General features: G+C 39.3%; 1 protein-coding gene across 1 annotated transcript in view; it reads left to right on the top strand.

The window, feature by feature from the left end:
• Positions 1 to 1400: 1400 nt before the first annotated feature.
• LOC140235022 (sushi domain-containing protein 2-like) overlaps positions 1401 to 18793 on the top strand; it is a 34781-nt gene continuing 17388 nt past the window's right edge. The window contains exons 1-11 of the mRNA XM_072315061.1: positions 1401 to 1482; positions 9145 to 9275; positions 10226 to 10543; positions 11238 to 11390; positions 12017 to 12188; positions 13160 to 13417; positions 13882 to 14221; positions 14779 to 15096; positions 15760 to 16073; positions 16721 to 16876; positions 17576 to 17743. Coding sequence (XP_072171162.1) covers positions 1401 to 1482; positions 9145 to 9275; positions 10226 to 10543; positions 11238 to 11390; positions 12017 to 12188; positions 13160 to 13417; positions 13882 to 14221; positions 14779 to 15096; positions 15760 to 16073; positions 16721 to 16876; positions 17576 to 17743 — 2410 coding nt within the window. The remainder of the gene's footprint in view (positions 1483 to 9144; positions 9276 to 10225; positions 10544 to 11237; positions 11391 to 12016; positions 12189 to 13159; positions 13418 to 13881; positions 14222 to 14778; positions 15097 to 15759; positions 16074 to 16720; positions 16877 to 17575; positions 17744 to 18793) is intronic.

The raw sequence follows: 18793 nt of genomic DNA, 5'->3' as shown, positions 1-18793 counted from the left end.
TTGGTTTGATGTTTGGCTATAGCATGTTGTTGTTTTGTTTCCGTTGAGTGATGTCGTCCTTCTGTTATGGCTGCTGTTTTGATTTAGACGGCCTGTTAGACCTCGATGAATTACCACAAATACATACACATACATCTTTACAATAATGGATTATGTGTATATAATCACATGATTGTAATTAATATACACGTTTATCTTCTCTTGCGCATATTTTGAAGGAACATCTGACACACATAGACATTACACACATTATACACACATAGTAAAAACAATAATCTATACTAGTGATTTCCGAGCTATGTACACAACACTCCCCGCACCGACGTAGACATGCCTCCTCCTAGATAGGGAATCCAGAGTACTTCTAAGCACACACACATCACCCCCCCCCCACACACACACACACACACACTTTTTTTTATAATATTCTTTATTTAGGTTTCATTCAATATCAAATCCATATTAACAATACAATTAATATGTCCACCAACAACAACAACAAAAAAGCAGCTGTATTCTTCTTTCTTGTGCTGCTAAATCATTTTTTTTCAAACATACAGTAACATATTTGGGTCTTTTTACCAAATCATACCCTGTTTTTTTTTTAAGAGAAAAACACACACACACACGAACACACACACATGCAAACAGCGAGTAAAAAGCAATTAATTAAACGTACCACGCGATTTCCCCAACACCTCAACTTCAATAAATTGATAAAAATGATGAGATGTTACCTTTTTTTCCCTCTCAAAACTCCACGTGTCCTAGCCGATGTCGAAGGGATCGACACTAAATCTTGTTGTGGCCCAGATGGGTAACTCCCCCCACCGGTCAACACCCACTGCGATCAATAAAGTTTCCATTTTCTCATCCAAAGAAGATTGAGTGTCTACGCCCTACCTCCAATTTAAATGTAACGGCTCCCGTCCGGAGACAATGCTCTCGGTGATATATCGTCCATTGTTCCGAACCATGCATGCGAGGAGTGCTTTCTCACTGCAGGAAAATGCATCAGTAGGTCCAGAGCGCCCTAGTGAGTAAGCAACCCATTGGAACGCACACACGCCAAAAGAGAAACCGCTGCTGAGCGTAACAACGGAACAGCGGAAGGCACAACAGGTGGACAAAATACCACCTCCCAGCGAAGGAGAATTCCGTTCTAAATAAATTGCACAGGATTCAATATCATGCAGTCGACTAGAGTTCCCAAATGAATGTATGGAATGAAAGCTACGTGGTGATCGGTCCAAATTTTGATTAGATATATGTCCTGCGTTACTTGATAAGGGTTTCTTGGTGAATGTTGGACCTTGTGTCTTTTTAGTATGTCCATTGATTTGACAGACAAGACTGTGAATAGCTGAGGTCCGTGTTTATACTGTATTCATCGGCTTAAGATGGATTCCTCGCGAACTTGTCAGACTTCAATGCTAATTTTCATGCTCACGGTGACGTTGTGTAGACAGTCCCATCAAGCAGGTAAGCCACATAGATGAGTTAATGTGTAAGAAAGTTGCTTTATTTTGTTTTCCACCATACAGTTGCTATGTAGATGCACACTTCCAAGCAATTATATTGTTGTTCGCTAATTAGAAACATCCACTGGATTAAGATTTAATACTTCTATATCATTTGGCACTTAATGAGGCTACAGCAATTTCAATTAATTTTCAAGTTGCTTGTTGCTTGTTGCAGTAATCCCATTCGCAGCTCCAAGGAAGCTATACCTACCGTAGGCCTAAGTAGGCCTACTAATACACACATATTTGTTATTTTAACAGCATGAGCTGGTGAATTACGCAATAATTTCTTCGACTTTCTATAAATATTGTAGTTTCGATTGTGAATGATTCGTCTGAATGACATTACGTATCCTGTAATTGCTATCAACATTCATTCATCGTCACCAACCAAATATTTGCAATATTGCAGTCGTGTCATATTAGCTTGTAATTTTTGTCATGTTTTACATGCCATGTTTTTCATCCACATGTTTTAATCGGGCAGAATGAAGTTACCAAAGCATCATTCACCCCCAAATAATATATCGACTGATATTATGATAAAATTCTGCGAAGTTATTTTGGTAACATGATCGCCATCAAATTTAATGTGATCGTCTTATCGTTCCGACTGCATCTTCGCCATTTATCTTCCTCTTCACAGTTTTTTTTTTTTTTATCAAACGTATACTAATATCTACATAGACGTCCCAACTCCGATATCATTCGCCATTCATTACACGCAATATAAATGTATTGGACAATCGTTATGTAAATACACATGTATGAATACAGTCATATATTCATCACACACGTAAAATGCACGCTCTGGCGCACGGCTATATTTTATTTACATTATACTGGTATTTACGTTTATTTCCATACTTCCTTATTTCTTCATCTCCATAGTGGGTGTACTAATAAACGTTGCTGCGATTCAGTCATAAAGTATTATAAATTCCTTGTCCCTAAATCTATATTATTAAGTGTCATAAAGTTTTGCCAAAGTTTATTAAGGTTTTATCGTATCGCCATTTCCCCTGCATGCCACATGCAGTACAGCAGACTGTGACAAATCGGCAAACTTTCTTCGAAATCACGCAGTTCAGGGTCAAAATTTATGAAAACATTATTTCTCGTTCACATGACGCCAGTTTGGAGCTCCATCTCAAGAAATTTGTAGGGACGAGTGCTCCGAGATGGAGTGTGACTCTATCTATAAAGCAAATAATATGTCTCTGGCACCAAGAACACTTTCGAGCGAGATGACTGTCCAAACATCGGTGTTTTTCTTCTTCTCACCTGAATCGTAGGGTGACGGTTTTGATAACTCGCTGACCACAGCTGGCGAGCAACCCGGAGGGAGGAGCACAATAGCATGTATTGATTCAATATGCTCGCAATAATAATACTGGGAGAGAAAACATACTTCGTGTTTTTGTGGGGTTTTTGTTTTCATTCAAGTAATGGCGTCAGATTTAAAATTCTTATATACTGTATTGTTATTGTCGTATGATCTAAGACCTTGCAGCATTGTGAATACTTTTTGTTTCATTTTGTACCATTCTTCGTGACCTGTGCACCTGGTAAAAATGACCTCCGTGCAGCAAGGGGAATTATAAGACAATTTTTTTAATCACTTCCAACTCTAATTTCCCGCCTATTATGCCAAGTTCTTAATCATATTCATCCTACTGAGTACGAATTATCAAAGATATCAATGGCTCCAATTTATATGTGTTTTCAGTCATAGTAAATGAATAGTTGCTCTGTATAAGCAGCGTCAAAGCCTGTTTAGGTATATTGGATATGGAATAAACACACATCAGATATAACCACAGTCATGTCCACATGCACAAACGAATACACATTCACTTTCTTGTATGAATGATTATCATGCCCAAATTGCACCTGCTAGTGGATAACGGATTATCGATTACTTGCTTGTTCAGTGACCTCGAAAAAGCGACAAGCCCTGTTTTGTTCTGAAGGTAATCAAGGCGTTACTCGTACAAGTGTATGTTTATGTAGGTCAAGCTCTCGATATGACTGAAAATGGTGTGCATCAGTTTTAGATCAAGATAATATAAAAGCCTACGCTAGGGAAAGGGAGTAGTGGTATCTTCACATAATCGCCGCAAATTTACTTCATTTGGCTTACTTATCTTAGGTCTTGACTGATAGTGTGACTGTTGTAGCCGCTGTTAATATTGCTGTTGCTGCTATCGTTGATGTTGTTGTTGTTTATTGTTTCAAGAGAACCGGGCATAGATGGTGTATTTGATAATGTCGTCGCTAACACGCAGTTAATAGAATGCGACATGATTATTTGACGATGTCGTAGAAATTGGCTATCTTCTTCCTTATTACGGAGAATCAATCAGCTAATTAGTATGTACTAATATCATTTGGTAGTTCTAGTTTGGGATTTCACCCCAGGGAAATAAATTGCCATTTAGAACAAGGTCGGTTCCGGAGTCACTAAGTGAGAGCGGTATATGCGTTCTGGCCGCTTCAGTGATGAAAATTCATAATATCGTTGCAATACACGATAACTGTCTTTCGAACGGTAAGACACCTTTATAAAATTGATTTTAATACATTTTTTTTTTCTTTTGCTGATGGAAGTGAAATCCATTTAATACAAGATACTTTTAGATGTTGTTGCATCGGTACTACAATAATATAAATTTTGATAAGAATTTTTATAAGACGACAACAACAAAATGATGACACGTGAGGCATTCTGATCGTGACTGTGGAATTTATATTTGATGTAAAAACCAGCATAGGGTTTGATTTCAGAGGTAAAAAGAAAGACTGAATCTAACACTATGTTAAGGGGAATAATTCGTATAATGTAACATTGACATTTTCATTGACATTAACATTGACATTAACCTTGACATTGACATTTTCATTGACATTTTCCTAACTATCTTTATCATCATTGTCATTATTATCACTATCACTGTCATCATTAACATTACCCTTATCATGGCATGCACCATGCATTAAATAGTTCTATTCACACATGCAGCGAAATTTTCATGCAAAGACTATCAATGAAGGAAAATGGAAATCAAAAGTTTGTCTCAAACGGCACAATTATTTTCCAAAAATAACGTGATATCAGTGTTCATTTTGAAAATTTGGCTGGACGTTTTGCTCTTTGCCATTGTTGTTATGCTGACTATATATATTTCGTTTCTATTTCCGTTTATTCCCACAACATGCACAACAACTTAAGTAAAAAGAATAAACAGTATACAAAACAGCATGGAAGTTATATCTTACACAAAGTGTGGAGGAAGAAACAAAGACCATTACTTGTCAAGGCTTCTCCCCTAATAAAAAATAACGGTTATATGTATAGATAAATTAAAGCCAAGAGAATATACGTCATAACAAAACAAAACAAAATTTATCAACATGGAGTCAATACTATTGGGTCTATAACAGGAAGGGAGGATTACATGTACATGGTTGTACAATATATTCTCTATGTTTTCTTTTGAATGTAGACATAAAAGCACAATGCCTAATAAAATTTGGGAGACTATTCCACATTTTTGGCCCGAAATATCTTATTGTATATCTCAAATGTAGACGTAAGAACACATTTCCTAATAGAATTTGGAAGACTATTCCACATGTTTGGGCCGAAAAGCCTTATTGTACATCGCGAAAACCCATGCTTAAACTTGGGTAGTATAGTTTCAAATTATCCGCCTGTCTTGTACAGTATAATTTACCTCATTACTTATATAAAAATTGAAAAAACAAAACAAAACAAAAAACAATGCATCATATCATTTGTATATAGATACATAAAACAAACAGTTAGTCTTGTTAATATCTGATATTTTCAAAAGATTTAGCTTCCCGAACAGATGAGTAGAATGCGAATGTGGTTTTGAGTTCTTTATAATTCTTATTGCACGCTTCTGAAGATTTAAAATTATTTTCAAAGGACATGATGCACAGTCCCCCCCCCCCCCAATACTGCAGTAGGAAAGGTGCCAAGATCAGGGTTCGATAAAAATATGTCCCATATATGCCCGATATGGCGAATAATGATGCAAACAGGAGGGCTGGTCTTGGAAGGCTCATTACTACCCCATCCATTTTACAAATTGTGTTTGCTTTACACAACGATACAACGCGCCTGTCATTCATAAAGGATGGAGAGGAGGAGTACCATTAACCCTTGATCCTCAAAAGGTCTGCAACACCCCCTCCCCCGCACCCCCCCCCCCCCACACACACACACGCACACACTTAAAAAAAAAAACAACCCACAAGTTCCGCGGCCCAATAGTACGTCTTACAAATCTCGTTCGTTTTAAAAGCGTCTAATAAGTCTTCATAAACGTTACTGTCATATTTACCATTTCCAACATATAGTTCCAAAATACAGAGGGCAATAAGTATATTGATATAGAACAAACAAAAGAACAACAACAGAAACAAACAGGAGGAGGAGGGTTCATCACCCGGGTAACCGCTTGTACCCCAATTCTGGATATATATATATATATATTTAGATTATTCATCAAGCAAGCGATCAAAACTCTATTGTTTATTCAACATCGTCTTCATTATTAAGACTATTTGGCAATCTCTTCATCAAGTATCCGTAGAAAGCATTTCTCGCACTCAGAGAGATCAGCGCTGTCACATTTTACTAAGTACACAAAGAATGTGACCCAGTGACATACCATCATGTATTATCATAGAGACATGGGATACTTTGGTCGAACTCGGAAAGCGAGACGATTTAGCAAATAATGCATTACGCCTTCTCGGTATAAACCGTAGATGTATAATTGTACTAAGATATATGCTGCAAACACCGAAACAAACGGGGACGCCCTTCCACCGTCCTCTCGTCTGCACGTTCTGGGCCGACAAAGGAGGGGCGACAGATACCAAATAGCATCGTTTTGATCTGTTTCGTTTACCTTGAAAGGACAGAGCGAGATCACGTCACAGCGTTTACCCATTGCATCAGGATGACTAATCAAATAGAACTTGCTTTCATAGCGAGACGCAGGGAATATAACTTCTCTTTTCCATTCTTTCCTTTGGTTTTTTTTTCTTCGTATGTAATGGTTTAGTTCAATAAGAGTGAATGCGAGTGCGTTTGTCCAGCTCCTTGGCTTAGCATTCTTGATTGCAAATAGGAGTTACTGGAGTGTGCAAATTTCGTCCGGACACAATCTTTTTATAGCGTTTCCGTCAATGGCTATATTTGAAGCGAGCAGACAGTGGAGTACACCGCTTGATGGTACTTCCAGTAATTGCCCTGTCTGCCAAATAAACGTTACCGTGCCCCTTTTATTATCTTTTTAGCCACTTTTTTTTTACGTCAGAGAATTTGTAGGCGTTATTTATTACATATGCACAATACGCAAAGATAGCACACTTTCACAAATTTCCAGTGCCGTGGTAGACCCAATATAAAGGCAGGAAAAAAAAGAAGCAATTTAGCGCTGCGGAATTAAAAACGTTTTACGTGGCCTAGTAGGCTTCTTGATTAAGGTAACAAACAAACAAACAAACAAATCGTTATCAAATTGGCTTGACACGCCAATATCTTAAAGCCAGGATGACAAATACTACTACTACTACTACTACTACTACTACTACTACTACTACTACTACTAATAATAATAATAATAATAATAATAATAATAATAATAATAATAATGATGTTAAAAGCTAGTTTTTTTTAACTTGCTCATTGCACCTCGGAGACTAACGTGGACTCATATTACGCCATTGTAAACAACAAAAAGATAATGAATAAAAAGAAGAATAAAAAGATATAGAAATGAAAAAAGCGTTCAATTTGTCACTCTTTTGTTGGAGCTTGAGAAGGACTCAACGTTTCGGACAGTTGACTGACTCCTGAGGACGAACAGTCAACTGTCCGAAACGTCGAGTCCTTCCCCTTGTTCCACACTCTACTCTGGTTCACAGTCCTTTTTAGGACTGCACACACTCTAGAAAGAATACTCTCGCTCACTTTCTCACTTCTTCCTATCCTTCTCATTTCCTCTTTCATGCCAACAGTCCTTTTCACGAGTATTATATCGTCCGTAACGTTGTCCATCTTGTCAATGCAATCTTCCAGATATTCAAAGAAAACATCAGTATTCCCAGGTTAACGATATAATACCACACCTATATAGGTCTCTTAGATGTCATACCTATTTCGATCCACAAAATTTCGACGTTGTCAAACTCTAAGTCGATTCTCCTTAAATGATAATCTCTTCTCTGATGTACCATACAACACATCCCACTAATTGACCCCCTGTCTTTCCTTTCTATCTTATAACCATCAACTGATATTACATTAAAGTGAATACAATCGTCAAGCTAAGTTTCTGATCTCGATATCATATGTGGATTTTGTCGTAAGAATTGAAACAAATCATCCTTCTTGCATCTCAAACTTCTGATATTCAGATGAGCAGTTTACATTCCTTTATACCTAGGAAAATTGGTGCATGATGCAAATCCCCCATACAAAATTGAATACAACACGATCCTAGATTTCTAAGGTGACACAGAATAGTCTCTATGTCCTGAATCATCTTATAAAATACACTGAAGAGTTCAAAAGTTCAAAATGTAATGTTCACTCTACGACTTTATGGAGACGGCTTTCCCTCGTGATGGTAACTCGTTCACCGGTACGTGTTTTGACGAGGATCCTACCATCTTGCGTCCAGAGCTTGTGGGGGACTTTCTTCAGGCTCCTTTTTCAGTTTCCAAACCAGCCGTTATCGCTCTTTCGTGAGGTTTTCGTTGATGTACATACATGTTGTTCATACCTTTCTTCCGCAGATCGAATCGTGAGCTGTAGACCCTCTCTCTCTTCTCTCTCTCTCTCTCTCTCTCGTGCGATAGCTGGCAAACTTTACGATGATGTGCCGATGGCGTTTTACCCTTCTGTTCTCGTTGGCGCCACTTTTCTCCAGGACGGGATCCAGACAACAACTTTTGTCTATATCGCTGCTCTTGATGTCGATTCGTAGGCTGTCGCTGCAAATGTCGAGGATGAAGTCGTCGGTGCACTCGTTGCTGTTCTCCTCTATACCGGCAAATATCAGGCAAATTTCCTTGAGTATTACTCTGCCTCGTCCATGTCGGCCTGGAGGTCCAGCACTTTTTATGAAAGTGAGGAAATCTGAGCGTCTTGGTTTTCGATGTCGAACTGCAGTGATTCTTTCAGTTCCTTACAGAAGGAATTATGGAGGTGGACATAGAGTTTCGATGGATTTTACTATAGTTTTGAGACAAATTTGTCGTCGACAAATATCTTCTCGATAGCATTCTGGATATCTTTGTCTCGTCGGGGTCTATCTGAGTTCGGCATTTTGAGGGTTTGCTCAGGTCTATTAAAACTTCTGTATGCTTGGCGGAACACTATTTCATGCACGTCCGTCCGTTAGTCATTAAAGAATCTCCATATAACATAGTTTTCACATTTCACTTTTCAGAATGCTTCTGTGCTATTACTCTTATTCATGATACTTTTAATGCATTACTTTTCATACTCATTTATGATGTACATTTATGTTTAAAAAATAATAATTAAAAGTCATCTATACATCTTTCCCAGCAGGCGATATTCTCTACCCTTACGGAGAGTCTGTCGGGGACTCAAGGTTGCCAAGTAACGACGATGGCGGATCTGGAGAAATTGAGCTGGATCTTGAGTTTCCTTACTTTGATCAAAATCATGAATTCTTAATAGTAAGTTTTCTAAACTTCTCAATTTTTTATTTTTGTCAAAATAACTACATGTACCATGAAGTGTGTTGATATCAACCATTGGTCAAAGTTCATGTACTGTTTCTTTAATGTCTCAAGTGGTTCTTCTGTATGATTTTGACTATTACGTCTCTTTCTTTTATCGAGTTTTTAGCGTTTGCAATTTAAACCAGATACATGTATATTATCCAGGGCAGGGTAGTTTGGCCAGCCAATGTAAACATATCTGTATTGCTTACACATGATATTGTGATATTATGGTAAAGCTTGGACAAAGACATTACCAAGTTGTGTGTTCATGTCGCGTTATTATCTAATTGCAGTGGACAGGAAGGATCAGACTTTCCATGCCGGAAGTATCAAACAATGGGGAATATGCGTTTGACTTGCTATGAACCATAGTACAGCAGCGTACGTGTGTATACTTTGGTTAAGGAGGATGGTTAGTAACTGATCAGTGGGAATGAGTGGGAATGCTCGGGGATGATTGTTCCAGTCCTTATGGGATTCATTTAAGAGTACATTACATATCTATTGTTGTATGAAAATTATTTGCTTCAGAATGGTCTCACATTCAAGTAATGTGCAGTTCAATGTTTCCAGGTTAGCATGCGTCGCTGCCCGTACAGTGTCGGGGCGATTGTTAACGGGTCGTTAATGATCGCCCCGACACTGTTCAGGCATGCTAACCTGGAAACATTGAACTGCACATTACTTGAATATGAGACCATTCTGAAGCAAATAATTTTCACACAATAGATATATAATGTACTGTTAGATGAATCCAACAAGGATTAGAACAATCATCCCCCAACATTCCCACTCATTCCCATTGATCAGTTACAAGACATCCCCTTTAAGCAGCAAAATGTTCTTGCGTTGGAGATGACTGTTGCTGTGGTTTGTTTGTTTTTTCAATCTCTCAACGATAGGTCAACACGAATGGTATCATATCGTTCCTCAGGAGCGTATCCCAGTACACCCCCGACAGCTTTCCCCTGGACGACGATCGGCGGGTGGTGGCGCCCTTCTGGGCGGACGTGGACGGGTCGAAGGAGACGGGGAATGTGTGGTTTCGGCAGACGACCGATGACACGGAGCTCCTCGCCAATTTGACGGAGCAGATCGCCAGCATTTTCCGCGTCGAGTTTCGTTTCCGGCCTTTCGGCGCGAAGTTTGCGTTCGTGGCGACGTGGGAGAATGTGACGTTTTACAACAATCGAAAGCTGTTGCCTGGCGAAATAGTCCCAGTGAGTTCTTGAAGTTGACACTATTCCTTATCTTTCTTATCCGCATCTTGCTAGGTGGTCTTTATTTTTAGCATGACTTTATAGCTTAGGGTGATAAGTGTCATTGTTGTTTTTCTCATATTACTCTATTGATGTGTAGTGTTACATAAAATTTGATCCTCGTATTGTTTCACTATTCCACCAAAGAACTACCCTGCTTAAGCCAAAGGAAACAAGTGATAAATCATCCAGATTTGATTATGGCTGTGTTTATGAATAGATTTCACTTATCAAATTCTACTTGAAGAATGCCGAAGTTTGAGCAGAAGCGCTCATTCTACCGAAAGATATCATTATGACTTTATTACCGTGCGCTAATATCGGTATAAATGACCGATTCATCTTGCCCATTCATTCGATATATGCAGTCCTTCCTATGCCATGATAGAGCAAATAAATATTTGTATGTTCACTCTAAAAACACAAATGTTGAATTAGCATTTAAAAGGGCCGAGGAGTGACAACATTTTCAAAGTGTTGATTTTCCTGCTAGATTCAACATTTAAAATGTTATCTTAAAAGTTAGATGCAACACTTCAAAAATGCTGCCACTCCTCGGCCCTTTTAAATGTTGATTCAACATTTGCGTTTTTAGAGTGTTGTTTTACGCGTTGAGATACTTCCAACCTTGTTCAATAAATTTTGCTTTGTTCAGCTGAACACTTTCCAAGCTGTACTTGTGTCGGACGGGACGTATTCATTCACAATATTCAACTACGATCGCATCGAGTGGACGACCGGCTCGTCCAGCTTCGGGGACAGAGAAACGGGACTGGCGAACGGCAATCCCAATGCAGTTGCCGCACAGGTGAGCCACTGCTACAAAGATCGCGGCCGTTTGGCCGAGAACACAGCTGGGTTTTTAACCCTTTCGGGTCCATCATGTCCAAAAGCCATTGATACTGCATACAAGCAGGTTGACGATGGCAAAGTCAGTGGCAGGGGGTGGAAAGGGGAGGGGGAGAATTATTCCTCTATATTCTCTTACCACACCTCCGGGAAGTCGAGTTATATTTATTTCTGCTCTTTATGAGCGTAGAAGGTGAGCAGATGCTGATATTAAGATTAGACAAGTGATTTTGACGCTTATGTATTCATCATATAATTATAATTATAATTGTAAATATCATTTGGATGAGCAATTGTGAAAACATAATACCACATTGTGTTACACATGTTCAGTGCTACCGCACACATCTTTTAGCTTTGTTTTGCAGAGAACGATTGCTGTTGCGTTTAGCAACTTAATTCTGAGACTAGACTTTGTGAGTTTTATCATATTCATCAGTGTTCATGCTATTCCAAACATTATAGCGGACTATAATTATATCCATTTGTCATGAACCAATCGTGATGCATACAATGAACAAAACCATACAAAACATCGACATTTAATGCGGGCTGCATTGTCTTGGTTTCTTGTACGTTCTGCAGGTCGGCTTCAACGCTGGAGATGGTAGCAATTACTATACAGTGCCAGGTTCACAGACGGACCAAATATTGAATATCAGTGTATCGGCGAGCAATGTGCTCATTCCGGGCCGGTGGATTTTTCGCATAGACGGACGCGCCATTCGGGCTGGGGGATGCGGTGGCAGCACGGATCGTAAGTGCAATCTAAAATTTTATAGTGGACAAATAATGTATATTTATTTTGCACTCGGCCATGCCGGCGTTAGTAAGATTATCCGATAGTAATTCTCGAATAGTCGGAAAGATAGAAGGGGAAAGCGATGTGACTTGGGCTGTTCAAAGGTTAAGGAGGGTAGATGACTAGTGTGTGATATAGATTGTTATAGATTTGACAGAAGCTAGAAGGGTAGGGATCTTCGTATAAGTGCTGAATCGGGATTTCATAATTTATTTAGATGTGAAAGCTTGATATCCAAACAAACCCATTTATTATCCATTTATGAACGGCATTTTACGTGTGAATGTGCCATATCTTTTCTTACAATGTCTTAAGTGATCTTATAATGAGGCTTGAGTGTTAACTGCCAATATTATGGTAGTGAGGTGGTTTAATAATGTAACTTTTCAATAATTAGTATTGCAACTTAGCAAAGAAAAAAAAAGAAATAGTACCCATTTCCTTATCTTTTTTCAGCTCTTCTCCAAATATCTGTCGTCACAATTCATATCGCATAACATAAAATCTATGTAAGTTTCAACACCAATATGGAAAGCATCTTTAAAAGTTGTCATATCCCATAATTGTTTACATCTGCCTTCAGTATAAGTTGGTTTACTTCAATATACGTTCTCACGTCATTGCTACTAATAGGTATAATACTAACGTCACAAACGTAAACAAAACAATTGAGTTCTTGTAAAACAAACTATCGTTTCCATTTGATTCCCATAATCACCTAGATAATTCGTTCCAGTTCGACTGAGTTCATCTTTATTTCAGTTCCGACAACACGTTACGTGAAAATGTAAACCCCGTGATTGCAAGATTTTTGTTGACAACAAGAAATCAATAACACTGATATGAATACAGCTTTGCACAATGCTTTTTCTCAGTCTAACAAATGACAATTTTTCTGTCAATCTTTTGTTTTGTTTATGCACCAGCTCATCTAGAAATATCGCCAAACCAGGTCAGCATGCTCGGGGGCGATGTCCTATCGATATCCGGGCCGTGTTTTGAGAGCAGCAGCAACGTTCTCTGTTCAATCGAGGGAATGGAAATACGAGCCGTATACGATTTTGCCAGGGACCCGTTCACTGTTAGGTGTTCCACCCCGATCTTCATGCGCGTTGGGCCGGTTCGCGTAGAACTGTCGATCGACAACGGGCAGAATTTTAACTACACAGGGAGGATCTCAGTAGGTGAGTAAAAAAGCAGGATGCGAAGGAAAATACTGGAGAGGTGTTGGCGATGAATTAAAGGAAATGCGTTGAATTGTTTCCATTCAGTTAATGTCCAAGTGAAGTCGTCATTTGCCGACGATGAATTAGAGCACCAGATTTGCCGCGTGGAAGTAACCTAAGTTTGCAAACATTCTTGCGCAGTTATTAGCTGTTAAGTCCTCATCACGAAACCCCGTCTGATGATTGATAATCGTATAGGAATTCTCCACTAGTGCGCATCTGGTCGCTATTGTTGTTATCCTCATCATAATTCATTATGTTCATTTTGAGATTTTGAGAACAATGACATCGTGACAATGGTTATGAACGGTATTGCAGAGCACCAATAGTGTATTTCATGGCTGATTGAATATTAAAAACCATGTCGGTGAGAACTATGCATAATATGAAAATTTGCACTTTATTGTTCAATAAATTAACAGTTGGACTAGACCAGATAGAGCCTGCCATTCAAGTGGAGCGGGTAGAGAACGATGTCCTGCGCATGTCATGGGCCACTGACGGGTTTCCCTACCAAGATTCAGAGTCGCAAAACGTCTTCATCGACATTCTACTCTACGTGTACGAGGAGGACGAAAACACGGGTACCGTCAGTATTACACCAGTGAGCAGCCCCATAGAGACTGGCATCAGACTGGCTAATGGGGGCGTACTGCTTGAAGTCAGTGCCATCACTGCTGCAGTGGCGGCAGTGGGCGGTGCTGACGTTGGAGTGTTCCGTATCACTGTGTCTGGTCACGCCAATTTCTCCAGCAATAATAGGTATGAGCATCAACTGCGGGGAACACCAATCATCAACTATTCAATCATGTCAATAATCAGAATACACTCTTTCAATCAGAAAGAAATAATTGGTGACTGAACAGCGAATGCAATTGCATATCAATTCATTATTATGTAATGGTAAATATTCTGACTTCTTCTTGGCTCTAAAGTCATTTCAGAAAGTCCAAAGAAGTATAGGACTTTCGCAAAGTTTACTTTCTTGAAATGTTTTAAAGGAACATCTTCTTGGTGGTGCAGTTCCAGGCTCTCTATTTTGAAATGAGAGATCCTGAATCAAATCCCTCCGACATGTCCAAGATTGAACGTCTGTGGATAAGACGTGAATACTCAAAATGTCCTTAATGACTTCATTTTGTTGAAATGGGACTTACTTGTCATTGTTGGGTAATGACAATAACAGAGACCTCTGGAAGAGCAGCATTTCTAGTGCTAAAGAGGCTTCTCTGAGTAATACTTTTATTTTATATGCAGAACTACGTAACAATTAATGGACACAAAATCAATCTAGAATATTTCCCATCATGGTGATGCAGATGGGTCAACGGAAAAGTAGACGACGCAAGTATGGAGTCCCCTCTACCAGCTATGTGGTCCCTGCCCTTCAATCTCAATCCGGATTCCGGCGCCGCGGCCTCGGCCTGGTGCAAAGAGTGGGCTACGGGCCAGACGCACACAGATACAATAGGCGACACGGTCCCGCCTTGCCCTTGCTTGCTGATACAGGCGATGGCGGACACGAGCGTTTACGAACCCTACCCGTGGTGCGAACGTGACGGTGGGGATGGCGTCGGTGCAGAAAACTGCGAGTATCGGCCTGAGGCGAGCCACTGCGTGCGGACGAGAGTACCAAGGTGAGACCGCAGATCGATCTATCCGAAATACATTCCGGGTTAAAGGATGTTATTTCAGATTGCCTTCGTTTCTCCACCCCCTCCCCCCCCCCCCCCCCCCATGGAATAGACTCACCTCTATGAACAACAAACTTCTTGTTTCTAATAAGTTTGCTCTGATTTGACATTTCCTGTGTATATCGTGTCTCTCCAAATTCTCAGTTTCTAAACTCATCTTAAGACTCATTTTACATTTTGGAGTTACGTTAATGGTATGTGATAATTTCCCATAACATTTTTTTCATTTATTGTTACTTCATATATTTTCAGATAATCATGTTAAAGCTTTGACCCTGGTTTTTAATTGCATGCCATGACAAGGTGCCTGAAGTTGCATCTAGACCCACAAAATGACGATTTGCGCTTCATTGTGTGCATTATTGACAGTCTTCTATAGATGTGGACTTACTGACAAACCGACTAGTATCCAAACAATCCCCCAAAAAGTTGGAAATGAAAACAAGAGCCCATTATTTTCTCTCTTTCTAAAAAAGAAGCAAGTAACTCATCGTGGTGAAAGTTATTGATGTCTCTACGATCGTATGAAATCGGAATCTTTCCATCCTCCGCGCCCAAGACGGTAAACGTTGACTTTGTTTCTTATTCTGTCCCTGCACCCTGAAGCATGCTCGGCCGGGGACAGCTGTGTTGCTACCGGGCAGACGGCCATCTCCTTCACCTGCTGGACACTCCGGCTGGAGGCCACGTACAGGTGCACCATCACAGCGGCTTCCAGCCCGACAAGAGTCCAGGCCATATTCCCTTCTTCTCCAGCTTCCTTCACGATCGCATCCCCTGGGAGGAATGCTGCGGGAAGACTGCCAACGACGAATCCGGCAACGATGACGATGAGGACGACGGAGAGACGTTGAGTTGTGATCTTTTTCGTCAGCTTCGGCCGTCTGACGATTGCAAACACTACGACCCGCCAAATATTGGTAGGTGTACGCATCATGTCGCGGCATTTCCAGCCAGTGGTCAAAGATGGTCAAGGGTGCACATTGTACAAAATAAAATCTCAGTCTACTCTGTCTGAGCATGTCTTCTAGAATCAACTCGGGTTAATAATTTGCAATAATATATCTTGAATGATAAGGCGGTTAAGGTTTGTTGCACACAGGACAATGATATATCTTTATACTACCAAAGAAAAGACGCTGACTTATACTGTACGTCGTGTCTAATATTAAGCGATATATTGAGTATTCGCTTACACGCGACACTCGAAATAGAAAAGAAACGAGAAGTAAAAGAAAACTGTCCCTTTTATAACTGTCTTGTTGTTCGTGAACAAGCAAATGCTTCTTTTCAGGCGGGGATGGAGTTCAGTACCAGTCTTTCTTTCTTCTTCGGACAATAATGTAGACTGACCCCTTACATTGGTAGATTGCGAGAGATAGAGGGGGAGGGGGAGAGAACAAAGAAATAAAGGAAATATACAAGGATAAACAGAGAGGCAGAGAGTCTAAGAAAGAGAATGCCAGGGAGAGAGATGCATATGCAGAGGCAATTATTAACCATTTGTAAATGACGGGTCATAATGCCAAAAAAAAAAAATGTGCTCCTTTCTTTTACAAACTCATAGCAACCGTCTTTGGCGAACCTCACGTGATAACATTTGACACTCGAAACTACACCTTCAATGGGTACGGGGAATACACCCTGGTGACTACTACGGCAGACTCTGACGTTGAGGGCAGCTTTACAGTTCAAGGACGACTCGAACAAATTATGCCAGAAGGTACGATACAGTAATTACATGTGCAAAGATCGTCAGGAATGGTGGTCAGTCCTGTTTGCAGCTCTATGGTCCTGTTGTGTCTTCTTGTTACCAATAAAAGTATGAGGAAAAAAACACACAAAAAAAAACACGTATATTTATGCTTGCGTTTGAGTGTTGATAAGATACTCTGTGTTGTACTACCTCGGAAAAAAGAGCCTCATCCACTACTACACGTATACGCTACGGAAAATGTGCCTGTACCAGCATTGGGCCAACACTGACTAAGTCTGTACGTACCTATTGTGGCGATATATCAATTTACGCTGGAAAGGCTTTGTGTAATGACATCTGAAATGGATTTAATTCAGACATTAAAGAATGTAATTCTTCTAGCATTCTGAATTAGTCATACTGTCATTCCCCATGACTGTTTAGTTATTATTCTCATCTCTTCCATTCTGTTCTTTCTTGTCTCGCCATATCACGTTGCCCATCTCGCCTAAATTCTCTCTCTCTATATATAATATATGTTTCTATCTTTCTTCATCTGTCACTTATCTCAACATTTCGAAAACTACCTCTTTATATTCTTCTCTCCCCTCACCCCCCCCCCCCCCGTCTCTCTCTCTCGCTCTCTCTAATGCTGCATAAGTAGAAACCATATATGATGAGATATATTAATCTCTCGTCATCTATTAATCCGTTTATCCTGATCAGTCAACGCAACCGGGTTGACTGCCGTGGCCATTCGAAGCGCAGAGTCGTCGACAATCCATGTGGAGCTGAACGAACGTCGGACCATGGACGCCTGGGTCCGTCCTCCCTCGCCCAGTTCCACGTGGGACGCGGTGGACTTTCAGCGGAGCAATTACTGGTTGGGCATTGGTATGTGAGCGGGATATATCTATATATTTATGCATTCATATATTCATATATTTATATATTTATGTATTCATATATTTATATATTATATATTTATATATTATATATTCATATATTTATGTATTATATATTCATTATTCATATATTAATATGTTTGAAGAGCTTGCTTCCAAAAGGCGCTAAATCCATCATTTTTCAATCGATTTATCATGTTTATAGCATAGGTATATAGATCTATATATTTATGGATTTATATACTTATACAATTGTATAAATGTATAGATACATGTGTTTGTTTGATTTTTCTACTGATGTATCTATATTGCGTAAAACATTAATATTCAATTACAGTAGTATACAGAGAAAGGGGAAACGCATACCGTGGTACACGTTTTGTTTGTAAGAGAAAGTCATGTTCGTGGGTCAGGATGAAATTATTATTATTATTATCATTATTATTATTATTATTATTATTATTATTATTATTATTATTATTATTATCATTATTTTATTCGGCATTTCAGTCATTGCACATGTACATGGGTAAACACAAAACACATTTGATTCACCAATAAAAATAAGATAAATTATAACACAGAGACAAAGCACAAATGAGTCAAAAAGACCCCTGGATTGTGACATAGAAAACAGGGCTGCCAGGGGCAAGAAATTACCATGACCCGCAGGTCTTCTACCCCACACCCCAATCAGTACAAAGCAGTTACGAAGAATAAGATCAGGAACAGATGAATTGGAAATAATTGGCTTTAAGAAGCATGTTCAAAGTATAAAAAAGGAGGAAAAGATGACTATAGAATGTAGTGATAATTTTACGATAAATCAGCAAAAAACAATCTGTTTATATAATGTTTGATTCCTAGCAATCATCATCGCATTATTCTTAGTGAAACAAATTACATGGCAGATCGAGAAGAAGTGCTCATACCATACGGAATCTAGAAACATGCGTAACCTTTTAGTTCTATCACGTATGCCTCGATAGTTTTATTGATTAAAACGAAAGAACAAACTAACAAACCCACATAATCCATA

The sequence above is a fragment of the Diadema setosum genome, chromosome 11 (genome assembly GCF_964275005.1).
Source record: "Diadema setosum chromosome 11, eeDiaSeto1, whole genome shotgun sequence".
Taxonomy (NCBI): domain Eukaryota; kingdom Metazoa; phylum Echinodermata; class Echinoidea; order Diadematoida; family Diadematidae; genus Diadema; species Diadema setosum.
The sequence above is the reverse complement of the archived record's forward strand: the minus strand, read 5'-3'. Positions and strand labels throughout refer to the sequence as shown.